The 17280-nt window shown below is 43.8% G+C and overlaps 1 protein-coding gene across 1 annotated transcript in view; it reads right to left on the bottom strand.

Annotated features, from left to right (window-relative positions):
- Nucleotides 1-16729, bottom strand: part of ACVR2B (activin A receptor type 2B) — a 168288-nt gene extending 151559 nt beyond the window's left edge. The window contains exons 1-2 of the mRNA XM_048510500.1: nucleotides 16556-16729; nucleotides 15131-15380 (exon numbers count right to left, since the gene is read on the bottom strand). Of these exons, the coding sequence (XP_048366457.1) occupies nucleotides 15131-15380; nucleotides 16556-16729 (424 nt within the window). The remainder of the gene's footprint in view (nucleotides 1-15130; nucleotides 15381-16555) is intronic.
- Nucleotides 16730-17280: the final 551 nt, after the last annotated feature.

Raw genomic sequence — 17280 nt, 5'->3', positions numbered from 1 at the left:
GGCTGATGGGAATTGTAGTTCCTGAACATCTGGAGAGCCGCAGGTTCCCTACCCCTGGGCTAGTCACAGCTTCTCGGAGCTCTCTCAGCCCCACCCACCTCACAGGGTGTTTGTTGTGAGGGGGGGAAGGGCAAGGAGATTGTCAGCCCCTTTGAGTCTCCTGCAGGAGAGAAAGGGGGGACATAAATCCAAACTCTTCTTCTTCTATGGCCATGTTCCAGTAGTATTCTCTCCTGACGTTTCGCCGATGGCAAAACGTCGAGAGGGAATACTTCTGGAACACGGCCATACAGCCCAGAAAGCCCACAGCATCCATGTTTCTTTTGTTTTTAATCTTGAATTTGTCTTATTCTGACACAACCCGGTTGACCTGCGTCTACTTTGAGGGTGAAGTTTGAGCAGGAACATGCCGAGAATGCTTTCCTTTTGTCTTTTTCTGGTTCAAGAAACATTCACTTTCTGGCATTCGTTGCCGGGTATGCATGAGTAGGTTGCAGGACAAAAGCGACAAGATCTTTGTATAACACAAAACAGGGGAATATATTTGTCTACCTTTACGGATTTCATTTGGTTTTTAAGACCCAACAGAGATGATCTTTTCCAGCTTTTTTTCTCTCTCTCTCGGAGATGGAGGATGGTTTTTACTCTGCATGTACAATACAGAGCGTCTCACCGGGACCAAATCTTTAGTTTTCAATTGCCCCCTTTCTCCCAGGGTTTTTCTTGTCCTGTGAATATTTCAAATCCTGCTGCGAAGACCAGTCCTGAAGCATTCTGTGGGAAGATGTTTTTTGTCCCCTCTCCAATAATAATAATAATAATAAATCTCCCTCTCTCTTTTCCTTTCAAATGTTGCTGTAAGGTTCGGACAAGTCCTTGATTATGACAATAATAACAGTGTGTGAACTTAACTTGTGAAGTCCGTGCTATCGCTGATCTCACTGCTGCAGAACACAAATTTTAGCTGTCATTTTGTTCAAAGCATCACTTTTTAACCTTCACCAAGTCAAACTTTCCACTCCTGGGGGGGGGGGGGGGGGGGACAACCAAGGACTGCAATGCGGTCGTTCAACACCATTGATAACAAATCTCTTTTGTGACCCGTGTCCGTGGCTGTTTAAATTCTGGACCTTAGAACAGTAGAGGAGGAGGATGTTGAACCGAATGCCTCGTTTCGTGACACAAAATTAGGAGGAAACACACATACCATCAGATTCAGCAATAAAGAAGGATTGTTCTGTATTAGAAAACCGTACTGTAGATAAAAAACCATTCATGAGAATGTATAAAAAAATGTTTGTCTTGTGACCTTGTGCTTTTGAAGTCAGACAAAACCATGTAATCAACTTGATGCACATGCCACACTAGAAAAAAGAAAGAAAGAAAAAAAGAAAGGGTACACAATGAACATTTAACCACAAAAAAAAAAGAATCAAACAGGAGCAGATTTCTCATGGTGCTTGTTTATTATATATATTTAATCCTGCTTGACACTTTACCCAAGGGAAGACTGTCCCTTTTATCAGTTGAATGTTAGCAGCGTTATTTCATAGAGTGTGGTGACTGGTTAGAGAAATTCATGCATCTCAGCCAATCACAGTTTCAAATGAAAAATTTTTATGTGCAAAAGAACAGCAACCTTCTTCTTGTATGTTAAACCACCAGTACGCTTTGTACATCTGTGATAACGCCTGTTTTATATTCAAATGAACAAATAAAAGCTTTTATTTTTGTTGCTCTGAAAATGTCCGTTTCTTAATGAGCTGGTCGTTAAGGGAGGGTTTTGCCGAATCTGTCACCCGCTTTCCCGTATACGCAGAAGGAACAAATGTGTGCTACTTTTACACTGTGCCATTGTAGTGTTGCCCTACTGATGCGCTCTGGTTGGCAGAAGCTCTGTAGGGTCTGAGAGACAGAGGGGGTCCCAGCACTGGCTCTCTTCTTTCTCTGGAGCTGCCAGATCAATGGCAAAGTGTGTGTTCTACGACTGAGCCGCAGCCCCTTTCTGGGTGTGCATTAAAACAAGGAGCTAGGCAAGTATTTGCAGACATATTTTGTTCCGTTAGCATTTTATTTTGAAAGAGCTTTTATTTCTTGTCCCCATATTGGACACTGTCAGACATATAGGTGAGCATGGCTGCCGTGGGCTGAAGCATCATGTGCTCTGTGGAAAGGCTGCTGTAGCTCAGCACATATGTTGCATGTTTTAAAAAAAATGGATTTCAAGCCTTCTCCAGTTCAAGCAGGGCCTATAAAATGAAGCTGTCCCACCAGGCCTATAGTTAAGGACAGCAGTGGGTTACGGGCCCATCAGTGCTGGCTGCCCTCTCCTCCTTAACCCCATTCTGTTGTTTTGCAGGTTTGGGGATGGGGTTTGGACACCAGAAGCTCCTTCGGGATTTAATTATGGGTCATGAATCCAGGTTTTAGAGCACAACATTTTATTATGTAAATTATTGTATATTTTATATTGTATGACATAAATTGTTCCGAGCCTGCTACAGCTGGGATTGCAGGGTATACATTATTACATTTCAAAGAGCTGAGGAAAATTGTCTCCTAGAAATTCTGCGGAAAATTTAGGAAGATTGTCTCCCAGAAGATGCTGATGTGGAATATTCCATAGTTGTTCTTTTCATGAGTGAATATTTCCTAGGTACTTGACGTTATCTGGTAGTCGCTTGATTTATAGTTCTGATCACTCCATTGCTGTACTTGCACATAAATTCACTGGTTATTGTGTGAGAAGATAGGTGTTCATTCAAATGAACTGTGGATGTACATGTGTGTATAAGTTGAGCATATCTGATTCAAGCTTACAGTTCCCTACTTTTCCTGAGAAAGAGCCAATTCATATCCTATAACAGATTTTCTGTGTTGTATTTTCTTGCATGAATCAATTATCTGAAGTAGGAACAGCCGGAAGAACACAGCAGTGACTTTGACTTTACAAGATTACAAAAATGCATCCAGTTGTTTTCCCTTCCCAGCCACTGAGGTTGCTGCTGCAGTGTTCATCGGGGCGTACCGCCTAGGGGGACATATGGGGTCAAATGCCCAGGGCACCCCTCACACCCCTCCTCCTTCCCCACGGGTCCATACACTGACTTGAAGACCTACTGAAAAAAGTTCTTTGGTCACAGTGGGGGAGGGCGGCCGCCCATATCGGTGTGGTGGTAGTAGAAAACTCAGATTTTGCACCAGGCTACATTTCTCCTAGATAGGCCTCTGCCGTTCATACTTTCCGCTTACAGATTTAATCAAGTGTGTAAAAAGCTTTTCACAGTGAATGCAGTAAATGTCTGAACTAGCTTTGATTTGTGTGCAGATTTCAGTCTCTGGATCAGGGCTTGTAAGGGTTAAGGAATTAATAAAAAGTCTGCTTTGACAGATTGCAATCACAGATGGCTTAAAAGTAGATTTAATCTGCATATATTATACGTTTGCCCTCCCAACTGCAAATGAAAGATCATTCAAATTTTGCAACCCGAAGTGTAGAAAACCCCAGATCCTTTTCGGCCAGAGCCCCTACTCTCTAAGTTTGGCAAGCTGCTTACTACAGACCACAAAATGTACAACACGTGTCTGGAGACTCTCTATCCACTTGGGAAATAGCTAACAAACAGTACAGTTCTTTGCTAAAGCCAAGAGGGGATTTTGAGCATCTTCCACAGGGACACACAACATTTGAATCTCCCCTGAGCATAAACAACCAGTCTAGGTGAAACCTCACATGATGGTCAGTTTATTAGACACTAGACTGCCCCCCAGTGGTCACAAGCTTCAACTTCATTTTTTGGCCACACTTGGTGAATTTGAAATAACTTTTGCAGAAAAGAACAGGCAGGTTGCATTCTTGGTGATTCTGAGGACAGATGGCTAAAATGAAACCCAGTCGACATGGATGTTTTTACAAACCCTGGAGAGGGTTTTTATTGTTGTTGAGGTTCTAGACAATATTTGAAAGTTTGCCCACTCAAAGTCCTTTCCATGTAAACGTCTAATTGAGGGTTGGCATGTCTAGTTTCTGAAATATTGGTGCTTGAAGTGTGGCATTCAGCTATGTGGGGACTTGTTCAACTGAAAGTGCGAGTACTATTTCATCAAGCTAGGGTTGCCAACCTGCAGGTGGCACCTGTAGATCTTCAGGTATCACAACCGATCTCCAGGCAACCAAGATCAGTTAGAAAATAACTGCTTTCGAGGGTGGACTCTTATGACATCATGCCCTGTTGAGGTCTCTCCCCTCCACAAAACCTGCCCCCTGGAGGCTCCATTCCCCCGAAATCTTCAAATATTTCTCAGCCCCCACCTGTCAGCACTAGGCTAGTAATAATTAAAAGGTAAAGTTCCCCCTTCAGTCGCGTCCGACCCTGGGGTACCACTGCAAGCAGTGATTTCATAGGCAAGCCTCTTTTGTGGGGTAGTTTGCCATTGCTTTCCTCAGCTATTCTTTACCCCCTAGCTATGAGCTAGGGACTCGTTTACCGACCAAGAAATGGATGGATGGCTGAGTTGACCATGAGCCAGCTGCCAGGATATCTGAGCTTGAGCTCCTGACCATGTGAATGGCAGTGCAAGCACTTAACCACTACGCCACGTGGCTCCTAGTAATAATTACTCTGCAGTAAAATTCAAGAAGAAAAAAACTTTGAAAATTTAGAAAGTTTTCGAAAAGGAAATGTTTAGAAGGCTGTGCAACATGCTCATCTGCACCTAGCAAAATCCTTGCTTAAAATGCATGATGGATCTATGGGCAAGCAAATAAATCATGCTCACCCCTCTCTGTCGGAATAATACCGGAACAGGGGCACATAGCCAAATATCTTGAATTATTAACTGAACCCCAACAGAGATGGATTATCACAAGGGCCAGATCCAATACCTTCCCATCGGCCATTACAAAGGGTGGTTACTTATCCATCCCTCTCCAGGATCGGGTTTGTCCACACTGGAAAAATCAAGTGGAGACTCTTGCTCACATTATTCTTGACTGTCCGAGATATGTGGGCATCAGGAATTTCTCTCCCAGGCTGGCCCTGGACAAATCTGAAAGTGACTCTGACTGTTCTGTTGTGGAGCTTCTGTTAAACAACACAGGTGTCATGCTCTTGGGAAAAGTAGCAAAATTTCTTTTACAAGTGACAGAACTTTCTAAGTAATGTATACTGCTATATACAGTCTTCCTGTCTGCGTTTTGAATGTACTCTTGATTTGTATTCCAAAAATGTCTGGCAACGCTCTAGAACCTATTTTTAAATGCCAAATAAAGGTGGTTGTTGTTGATCTACTTTGTAGTCCACTCTACCCAAAGTCCTTGCAGCTGAGACTGTGGCTTCCCTGTAGGTGTGGAAGAATGGATTTGATGGGTAGACTTCAGATCAGATTTTCTCAGGCACAACAATCCTTTGCAGCAGAATGCTTTGTGCCAGAATGAAATGAGTTCCAGCAGTTGTACAACACCAGGACGCCACGAGATTCTTTCAGGGATCGTCAGTTGTTGCTTCATAATTTAACGGGCGTTGTTGGAGCCAGAACCCAAAGTTGAGTTGCATCATGTTTCATGGTTGATTGCAGAGAAACAAAAAGGGGAAAGGTGGGGATGGGGGGGGGGGGTAAAATTATCCAACATGATTTGAAAAGGCAACAACGGCCAACTGGTTTGAAATGGTGATGCAGACAAAATACAGGACAGTGTGGAAAAAATGAATACGATTTGGTTGAAAACAGCCACACTATCCCTCTCCCTGCAATAAAACTAGAATAATTCCAAGGTCACAGGAAAAACCCACATTCACATCCTGAAATGATAGCAGGGACCTGGAATCCGAAAGAAAGAAAGAAAGAAAGAAAGAAAGAAAGAAAGAAAGAAAGAAAGAAAGAAAGAAAGAAAGAAAGAAAGAAAGAAAGAAACCACTTCCCCCTACACATCTTTATAAAATAATCCCTAAACATGTGAAGCCTTCATTAGTGATCCACTATATAAAGATAATAATCATCAATATACCTAATTCTCAACATGGCCGAGTCTGTGGATACTTAAATCCACAGATTGGAACCATCAACCGACAACACTTTTTCTTGGGTGCTGTGTGGTTTCTGGGCTGTATGGCCGTGTTCTAGCAGCATTCTCTCCTGACGTTTCGCCTGCATCTGTGGCTGGCATCTTCAGATCCTCAGGCAAAACGTCAGGAGAGAATGCTGCTAGAACATGGCCATACAGCCCGGAAACCACACAGCACTTAAGTGATTCCGGCCGTGAAAGCCTCCAACAATACATTGAACACTTTTTCTACAACCCTAAGGAAAGCCCCAGGTTTGCAGAAAAATCTGAAACAAAAAAAAAAGAGATAGCATTAAATCTTTCCCCAAATAATAGAATTGATTGACTGTAGCTTTAATAAACAGATGTATTCTGAGGCACAACAGTATTTCCAGTTGAAGCCTTGGCGGGGGAGGATGCAGGGTCCTTTCCAGGCCTTCCAGAGAAGATTCTTTGGGGCCAGGCCTATCAGTACCACTGGCTGACTTGCTACTATCAGACCCAGCTGCTTGCTACTGTTCAACAGCAGCTACCCTATGAAAGCTAATGTGGTGTAGTGGTTAGGATCTGGGAAACTCATGTTTGAATCCCCACTCTGCTATGGAAACACAATGTGTGACTTTGGATCAGTTATACCAGGGGTAGGGAACCTGCGGCTCTCCAGATGTTCAGGAACTACAATTCCCATCAGCCCCTACCAGCATGGCCAATTGGCCATGCTGACAGAGGCTGATGGGAATTGTAGTTCCTGAACATCTGGAGAGCCGCAGGTTCCCTACCCCTGCGCTTGAGGATTTGTACCTGTGAGTGAGCCACAGCGCAGGCAAAACTATGGTCTACTTGCTAGTCATCGAGTGAAACATTTCTGTGTGTCAGTGTGCCTGGAAGCTGTACGTTAACAAGCAAGATTGTCCCACGCTTGCAAAATTGTTCAGCCCCCAGCTGCCATGCACTAGGCAGGAAGAGCCTTTGTGTGTCTTTGATTGTGACACCCTCTTGTTTTCTCCCCAGTGCTACAACTGTGAGGAAGAGGCGATGTACCACTGCTGCTGGAACACTTCCTACTGTTCCATCAAGTGTCAGCAGGAACACTGGCATGCGGAGCACAAGCGCACCTGCCGCAGGAAAAGATGAACGCTGTTTCTTCCCCCCGCAAAGGAATCACCCCAGTTTATTGCTATTCACTGATGTGGAAAGTCTCTTTTTGTTTCCCAGGGGGGCCAGAATTGTTTGGAATTCACTCCCTCCCCCGCCCTCCTTTTTTGCACCGGCCTTTACATCACTTTTTTCGTAAGGAACTTTTTGCACAGTTTGAAAACTCCCGTCTCTCATTTTAACACTCCTCTCTGAATGGTTGTTCATCCCTACCCCTGCTGGTTCTTTTTACCTTTTCCGTTTGTAAGGCGGTTTTAATATCAGCTGGAGCGTACCACTTCCTGGCTGGGGGTGGGGTGGGGGCTGTTAAATTTTAAACCTAGGAAACTGTTGCGTTTTCAGCAAATAAAAAATAAATAAAAATAAAGGGGCTTTTTTAGGTTTCATAGAGACACAGAAATATAATAACAGGGACATTTTAAAAAAGAGATCTGAATGTACGAAGAATAAAATTGTTTAGAAAAGGAGAAGAAAAAGCATACTACCTTTGATGTATAACACTTACCTGTTAATGGCACGAGCTGGTTTTTGTTCAGCTTAATTTACCGTTAAAGGCATTATCTGTTGGTTTGAACCAGTGGGTATATATGATTGAATTTTGGGAACAGGGTTGACACTGCAGGCGCTAGTCCTGCCAATTTGTTTCCTTACACTTTTTTCTCCCCCCTTCCCCCCCCCCCATGTATAACTTTTATAACAAAAATATTAGCTTTGATCTTTTAGCTTAAAAAAATCACAAGGGGCAGAGGATAGCCTTTTGCTGAGCTGGATCTTAGAGAAAAAAAATAATATTTAAATTTTAAATTTTTGCACATTTCATCCTTTTCCTAACACGAACGCTTGTAAAAAGGAAGCCAAAAGAAAAAAAAATAGGAAAAAAAATCCAGTTTTACATTTAGTCATACACGGAGCTGTCAAGATGAGGCATAAGAAGGCAAATGGCTTAAAAACGAGTCTGCTCTTCCTTCGGCTCCTGACCACACAGACTGTTCTTTGCCCGTTAATCTACGTTACTCATTCGATAGTAAATGAATTGAAAATTGGGAAAGGGGTGGGAGAAAGCACAAGTTTCACAGAAGCAGTTCTGTTTGTATTAATTGGTCGATCCCATCTCTATACTTAGAATGAAGAATAATGCATGTTACTTTTCCTGTATTAAAGATGCTGTGATTTGTAAAAAAAAAAAAAAATCTGTCTTTCTGCGGAATGTCTGGATAAAGAAGCGTTACCGACGGGAATGGATCGATAGTTGAAAACTGATTTCTCCCCTTCCCTTCCTGCCCTCCGCCTTTCTTTTTGTTTATGTTATGTATAGGTATATATACATATATATTATATATATAAATTGCATCCATGCTCAGAGACAATTTTTAAATGATAGGTGTAAAGTTTTATTTAACCAGCTTTCCCCCCCCCCCCCCCCTTTTTAAAATGTCTCAGCATTTAGGGTTCTTTTAAAGAGGCTTGGTCTTAGACTCATCTAATGCCCAATAATCACCTAGCTTTTTTAAAGTTAGACAAATAATTTGTAAATATTTATTTAGACCTTGGATATTTATTAAAAAGCGATTACACAATGGAACAAGGGGAGCGGAAGGAAAGGAAAGGTTTTTTTAAAGGACGTTTTCTCTGGGTTTTGTCAGGGTCAATTCAAAGATTAAGCTCCCGTTCCATCTTCTGCGATCTGCCAATGAAATCCCGACCCTACGTAAAGCACAGGGATAAAGAACAGACTAGAAACTGCCACCTAATTTCTAGCATGAGATTAGTGTGAATTCAAATAGGACACTGTAGAAACAAAACAGTAACTTTCTCCCCGGCCCCAGAATTCTCTGCATGCGCCTCTTGAGCCTTGCAGCCTCAGGCCGCCCTGTTCATTCCGGCGGATGGATCATATCCACCCTATGCAGAGAAAAGTGCAAGCAGGGTTGCTTCCTCCATTGAGATGAATGGAGTGGGGAGCCTTTAGGGGCAGGAGAACCCGATACCAGCAAAGGGGCTCCGTTGCTCAGGAAAAGATCCCTGAGTTTGGTTCCCGTGGTTTGCATCCTAGATTAAGCGTTTGTTGGCTTTATCTTGTGACAATGAGGGAAACCACCAAGCAATGTAGGAACACCCAAATCTTTTTTGATTATTTTTTCCAATTTCCTAAAAGAACTTCGGTCCAACCCTATATATTGAAGAAAAAAAATGAGCAAGTTTTGTGGAAACCTTTTTTGGTGTAAAATCATTCCAGGATATATAATATTTAACTGATAGCTGCATGAAAGTAAGGTTTCTGTTCTTTTTGGCTTTTTTGGGGGGGGGGGTGTCTCTGTTGACATGGTTGCACATTTTCAAGTTACTACAGCGTGAAAAATCTGTGTGTTTTTTTTAAAAAAACAACAACAAAAGGACAACAAAAAATATTTTGTGGCCTGGTTTTGTATAAGTTTTAGGGGGAAATATAATTGTTTTAGGATTCCTGATTTAAATTTTTTTTCCTGCAAATCATAAAGCTATATTCAAGTGTTGAGCTTAGCCACTATGCACACTGTAATTTACTCATCGTGGCTGTCCAGTTCTATGATGCATTCTGGCATTTTGTGAGCTGCTCTGACTAGCAATATATAGAGTCATTAAATGTGTTAACATTGGTTAATAAATGTATTTGAAAAGGCAACTGTGCTTTGGAGCTTTCCATGTTTAAGTTTTTGATCTCTTGGATGTTTATTTGGGTCACGGTCACAGTTTGCTTAAAGGAAACAACAATGAATGCCCTTTAATCCCATTTTCATTGTCACAAAAGGTGGATTTGAGAGGTCAAGCTAATTTATGTGTTGGTCGTAGTTAGTACAGGGAAGCCCGACCACTGGAAGCTCAAAGGGAGGGAATCCTCTCTCATTCCTTCATTACCGAAGGGATCAATTGGGACATTAATCAGTAGCCTATTGCAGTTTTCCCATTATCTAAACAATGAAACGGAGAAGTACCACACAACTTTATTTTAAAGAAGAGTGAAATTCCAAAGCAAGTGCATTATTTGGAAGAGAAGCCACTCCTGGAATCCAGTTGAATCCTTTAGTGAATTACTCCAAAGAAGAAAGGAAGTCACCAGAGGGAACCTAGAATTAATTAATTAATTAATTAATTAATTCTAATTTAATTGATTAATCTAATTAATTAATTAGATTTATAAGCCGCCTCACCCCCGAAGGGCTCGAGGCGGCTCACAAAATGGCTGTTCTTTTAAGACAGCAAATCAACAAGTCATTACAAGAATACAACTTAATTCATTAAAACTTAAAAACTTAAACAGCAGTTACAAAGTTAAATACAGGTTAAAACAACAGAGGTTGTTAAAACCAGGCACCCGATCTAAAGGCCAGCGGAAGGAGGGGGTAGGTAGAACCCAAGATGGAAATCAGGGCCCAACCAAGGTGGAAAGGCAGCCTCAGTGGGGGGCGGTAAAACCGCGGCCAGCCCCCCCAAAGGCCCGGTGGAATAGCTCAGTCTTATGCAGGTTCCTCCAAGTGAACTCACCAAGGTCCCGCAGGGCCTGGACAGCTGGAGGTAGAGCATTCCACCAGGCAGGGGCCAAGGCCGTATCCAGAGAGAGAAGTGGTGAAGGTGGACTGTTCTTAAAAAGTAACACAGTGCCGATCTGTGACCCTCCCCGATGGTTTGCATTTCTCTTTTCCAGCCTGCCCAGATCTCTGTGCGCAGAAACAAATGAACCAAATATGCAGATGATGTATTCAGTTGTTGATGATTCCGATTGCTCAATTTAGCTGTTTACCATACAGAACTAGCACATCCCGAACCTATGTCAGCTTTCGCAAAATGTAAAGTACTTGCTCCTGCCTCTCTGATTCTCAAGTAGCAGAGAGGAGGAGGTTGTACGGCTTATCAGAGGTAGGTGGGTTGTGAGTCCTTTTGGCAAAGTCGTCGTTTATTCCATATGGTGCTTCAATCCCCTAATCTGCCCCCAATCTTGTCTGAGATGGTCCAGAGGTGTGTGTAGTGGGGTGTTAGGGGGAAGCAAAACGTTACTTTGAGAAAAGTTGTTGGGCTCAGTTACTAACCCACCTTTGCATCCCACTGGCCAGGTAGAATATTCTTCCCCTGAGAATTGTTTGCAAGTTAACCTGACTCGATAACCAAGGACAGAAATAATCCAGGACTGCCCTTCCAGGCACTACTGAGAAGAGGAAGTCACAGATAAATTTCCGTATATAAAATGTCCTTCATATTGGTCTCCTAAGAGCATAATCTCATTATTTATGGCTATTAATGTATAATGGTGGGAGTTGGGTGGGAAGTTTCTGATTGATTTCCATCAAATTGTACATTCACATGTGAGTTCCTCTTTCGGCATGTTTTAAAGGGATCCTGCTTTTCCAAGGTATTTGGGATTTGCTGACTGTGGTTATACATTCTTCTGCCAAATTTTAGCTCTTGCTGAATGAATCCACACATGTGATTCCTCTACAGGAACATCTGCTTTCCTCCGTGTTAATAAATCGTTTCATAAAGGAACAGAAATCATTTCATAAAGGAAAAGCAGAAGCTCTCTGGGGAGATTCAGAAGTTAGTAAAAAAATGTTGAACAGCCGTGAGACCTTTTTTTTTCTTTTTAGCTTTTGAAATTTTAGCGAAGGAAATTCAAATTTAGGCGATCAGGATTTCCCTGTACCTTCAGATATCTTGTGAGACATGTATCTTTTCCACGAATCAATTTTGCTAATTTTTCTCCCATCCCATGGCATCAATCACATAAATCGATGCAGGCGTGAATCAGTACCATCCATGCCATTTTTCCATTGAAAACCAAAAATGTGGGCTGATCATACACAATACATATTTCCATGCAATGACCCCTCTTCACATTAAAGTCTGTGACTGGTGGGATAAAGCAAATGAAGGCGATCTTCCTCCTTTACCCTGCCACAGGTTGGATATTGCTTGACTTGGAAAGAGCAAGATATTTGCATGCTCGCAGAGCAAATGTGGGAGATTCTGCTCCATCTCTCCATAGGAAATGTGGAGTTGCAATGAAGCCGGAAATCCCTGAAATTAGAACAATACAAAATGGTTGTGCTAATGGAATACGTCCCACAGATGTGGCCTAAAAATAGCACGAAACAGTATAGACAGAAGGCGCCACTGTGTAATGTTGCGTTGGTGTGGTTTCAGAGCAAACACTTCCAGCCAAGAACAGATGCCCTGACCCACACATTAGCAAACCGAAAACACTTCTGCCTTTGCTTGGATCCACAGGAGAAAATGGAGCTAACTCCACAGTCCACACACATCGGCCTGTCTGGTTTGTGGAGCTTGCCCAAACATTTCCCAACAAATGGGTTGAAAGAAAAAGTCAGACGTCCACACTTGGCTCATGTATCCGTGGGGGATATTCCACTTATTGGCATATGTCTCTGAGACAACAGGAATTGTGAGTTAATTGCCCTTGTGCATAATGCTGTACCCTGCTTTTGGATAACTGTTGTAAGGAAGAAGAGTCTAGATTTATACTCCCCTTTCTGTTCTGTAAGGAGACTCAAAGGGGCTTACAAACTCCTTTCCCTTCCTCTCCCCACGACAGACACCCTGAGAGGTAGTTGGGGCAGAGAGAGGTCTGAGAGAGCTGTGACTGGCAGGAATACAGGAGTGGGTAAACATTTGGTTCCCCAGGTAAGAGTCTGCTGGTCAGGTGGAGAAGTGGGGAATCAACGCTGGTTCTCCAGATTAGACTCCACCTGCTGGCTCTAAGGATCACTGATAGCAAAAATGGAGGATTTTTTTTTTTTGGCCCTATGGAAGAACAGCTCTTGCAAAAACATGATGGCAAGTGAAATTACTACAGTGGAGATCAGTAAGCAAGTACCAACTCTGCTTGGTTTTCAAGTTCTGACAAGATCTGGCTTTAAGTTTGTATTATAATATTACAAATGGGGGAATCACAAACACTTGGGGGGGTTACTTTTTTCCTCTGCCACTATTTCCTCTTCCCTGACCCCCTCCCCCGGACAACTTTTTCCTTTCCTTGCTTGCTTCTCTCCTTTCTGTCACCAGTCAACCCACCTTCATCTCTCCACCAGATCTTCTGCTTTTTCTCCTCCTTTTCCGCTGGCGCCGTCTTCCCAGGAAAGCTCCATCAGACTGGGCCAAACCCAGCTGCAAGGTGGGCAGCTGCAAAGATTTGTGGAAGACATCTAATATCCCCTTCCCTGAAACCCATCCCCACACTACTTCCACTTTCTCCGTTCCTGGCAACCCTTGGCCTTCTTCCTACTCTCCTTTCTTTCTTTCTTTCTTTCTTTCTTTCTTTCTTTCTTTCTTTCTTTCTTTCCTTCTTTCCTTCTTTCCTTCTTTCCTTCCTTCTTTCTTTCCTTCCTTCCCTCCCTCCCTCCCTCCCCCCCTCCCACCCACCTTTTGTCTTGGCCCAATCTTCAGCTATATTGTTTATTTATACCTTTTATTATTATTATTCGATTTTATGAACTTCCCACTCCGTAGGGCTCTAGGTGGTGTACAACACACAACAATAAACAAAGTTATACAATAAATAATTAAAATCTATAACTTAAAACTCTATAAATTGCAGCATTGCACATTCAGTAAACAAGGAAACCGTGGGGAATACCTTGAGGAAACCATGGGGAATCCAAAGCAGGTTATGTCATTTTGCCCTCCTCCATTTTATCTTCACAACAACACTCTGAGGGAAGTTAGAATGCGAACGTATAACTCAGGGGTAGGGAACCTGCGGCTCTCCAGATGTTCAGGAACTACAATTCCCATCAGCCTCTGTCAGCATGGCCAATTGGCCATGCTGGTAGGGGCTGATGGGAATTGTAGTTCCTGAACATCTGGAGAGCCGCAGGTTCCCTACCCCTGCTCAAGCGGCACTGATGAAAGTGTGAACACAGCTGAAACTATCTTCCTTGGCAGTAGGGGTAGGTTAGAGCAGTGATCCTGAAAGTGGGTGCCCGGGGCTGCTCTAGTGCCCAACTCTGGCCCTTTCCGCACTGCAACGGTGCGGGGGTGCGCCGGCATAAACAATGCCAACGTACCACCCCGGGACTGTTCGCATGGATGGTCCCGGGAGGGCAGCAGGCGGCGGCGCAGCCTTTGCACAGGCTGCGCCGTCACCGAACGCCTACCTTGTCTCCTGGCTTCCATTGCAGAAGCCAGGGGACATGCCCCCGCAGCCTGGAGGGACGGCTCTGCAGTCGCAGGCCAGGGGGGCGTGTCTCCTGGCCTCTGCGACAAGCTGGAAGCCAGGAGACCAGGTAGGCATCCGGGGACGATGCGGGGGAAATGGCGCATTCCAGCCGCTGCAGTTCTCACGGCAGCAGTTGGAAGCTGTATTCCGCCCATGCGGAAACAGCCTCTGTTTCCTGGTGTCCATATCCTTCTTTCCAAAAACAGTTCTTTTTGAAGTAAAGAGCCAAATCCTGGCTTTCCTTCAGCTCATTAGCAGGAAACGCTTCAGACAAATCTAGTAAGCAGCCTCTTTAGATTTGAAAGGAACACCCACTGGGAAATCTCTCCCTATCATAAAAAAGAGCAGCTGCCAAAAAGGCATATCTCTACGAGTCCCCATTAACTAAAGCTCATTCTGCACATGCAGAATAATGCACTTTCAAGCTGCTTTCAGTGCTCTTTGAAGCTGTGCGGAATGGCAAAATCCACTTGCAAACAGTTGTGAAAGTGGTTTGAAAACGCATTATTTTGCGTGTGGGCCTAAGGTGGAGAAAAACGAAGGCATTCTTGCTCTTATCCTGCCGGTCTGGTGCATTATTCCAGAGTAGCCTGAATAGCCCAGGCTGGCCTTAAGCTCATTCAAAGCCAGGAGCTAAGTAGGGTCAGTCCTGGTTAGCACTTGACCACCAAAGAAGACCTGAGTTGCGCTGTGGGGGAAGGCAATAACAAACCATCTCTGCTCACCTCTCAGTCTTGAAAACTCCAACAGGTCACCATAAGTAGGAATACCAGGCATGGCTTGGCAACTGGTGGATGGTGGGTTGAGGCAAGTGCTTTCAGAGAGGGCAGTAGCTGTGTGATGATGCCACTTCCGGAGCAACCTGGAAGAGCTGGTATTGTACCAGGGGTGATACTCTAGCACTTGCCCCCAAAACTCTATGGAGTTTCTGGGCGAGTGATAGAACATCGTCATCTTGGTGTGATGCCGGTGCTCCTGGGTCACACCAGAAGTGATGTCAACTGCTCACCGCTTCCCCTATTTTGCTGGCCTGTTTCCATCTGCTGACTAGATGAGTGCTGGTTGGCGTCAGCAACAATCAGCAGGCCAGCCTGCCATTAGCCACTAAGCCTACCATAAGTCAGCTGTAACTTGACAACATTTGATTATTATAAGCTACAACAGCCTGCATTCTACGTTGTGATGCATGGTACAATCCGATTATACCAAACTACCTCAGTGTATCCGGAGTGGAGGGTTATGATGATATATGTACATTAATTTGTGACAGTCACATATCCTTCAGGATGGGGCATTTGTGAACTATCTCCAGTCTCCTGCAACATCTCTTTACACCTTTTTTTCTTGTATATTTTTTATATTTTTGTGGGTAGCTGATATACCAGTGGTGGCGAACCTTTGGCACTCCAGATGCTATGGACTACAATTCCCAACAGCCCCTGCCAGCATGGCCAATTGACCATGCTGGCAGGGGCTGATGGGAATGTAATCCATAACATCTGGAGTGCCAAAGGTTCGCCACCACGGTGATATACTATGCATGCATCAGTGGGCCAAATCAAGAACAGTGACGACTTGAAGGCGGGTTTGCAGCACTACCTTGAAGCTGCAATATACCTTGTGGTGCTGTTCTGTTATGACACCTGCACAGAGAATGAAGTGTCACAGTGGAGAAAGATAGGGCTTGAACTGTGGCAAAGGCAAGGGGGAAGGAAGTGTGTAAAAGGATTTTGCTCCAAACCAACTAGAAGACCAGACTGGGGAACATGGACAACAAATCATTCCAAGGGTAAGAGCGCAAGCAGAGATAGTGGAAGGAAATAACTCCTTTTATATTCTCCAGCAAGCTCTTTCTATGCCAGTGGTGTGGAACCTTTGGCACGCCAGATGTTCCAAATCCAAATCCAAAGCCTTTATTGGCATTATAGCCTTTATTGGCATTATGACGCCAGATGTTATAGACTACAATTCCCATCAGCCCCTGCCAGCATGGCCAATTGGTCATGCTGGCAGTGGCTGATGGGAATTGTAGTCCATAACATCTGGAGTACCAAAGGTTCACCACCACGGTTCTATGCTCTGGAAGGAAAACACCTGAGCCACAACAGTACCTGTGATGCCATCTCAAGTGATTGACAGGCCAGGCTTACCCACTGCTTCTTCTTGGTCTGCGAAATCAACTGCTTGTGCTGGCTAGCCAACTTCTTAATTTCCTCTAAGAATTCCTCTTTGCATTTCTCCTTGACTTGCTTCGTCTTTCGGTCACATTCGGTTTGCATGTTTGCAATAGCTTTGTTCACTGCCTGCCTTTTTTCCTCTTCCATGTCTGCGCGCAGCTAAAAAATTTTTTTTCAAAAGAAAGTTGTTTGAGTGATAAAACATTTACAGATTTCTCAGCTCCATGTAACTACCTGCCTCACCCATTAACATTCACCTGGTGCAAAGTTGTCTCCAACAAGAACTCCCCTAAGCTGCATGATGTGGCATGCATGTATGACTCGCATTTACCCGCCTGCCTGGGAAAGGGAATTGCTCTCCCCTGGCCCCAGCTTCCTACTTCTGAGGCACTGAGGAGCAGAAGAAAAAATGGTATCCACATAGTGACACTCTAGGAATTTCCCTAGTCTCCATGGTAAAGATAATCGAGGCTAGGGGAGGCAACTCAGAGCATTAGTGACCCTGCCCCCCAAACCTGCCCTCCCCAGGCACTGTCCTCAAAATTTCCTGGCATTTGCCAAGGGAGTGTTGGGAATCATGCATGCACATAGAGGTACAACTGTTTCAACAGTTATTATTAGCTTTAAAGGGGGCTTGGACAGATTTATGGAGGAGAAGTTGATTTATGGCTACCAATCTTGATCCTCTTTGATCTGAG

The sequence above is a fragment of the Sphaerodactylus townsendi genome, linkage group LG11, assembly GCF_021028975.2.
Source record: "Sphaerodactylus townsendi isolate TG3544 linkage group LG11, MPM_Stown_v2.3, whole genome shotgun sequence".
NCBI lineage: Eukaryota > Metazoa > Chordata > Lepidosauria > Squamata > Sphaerodactylidae > Sphaerodactylus > Sphaerodactylus townsendi.
This window is presented reverse-complemented; position numbering and strand designations above follow the sequence as displayed.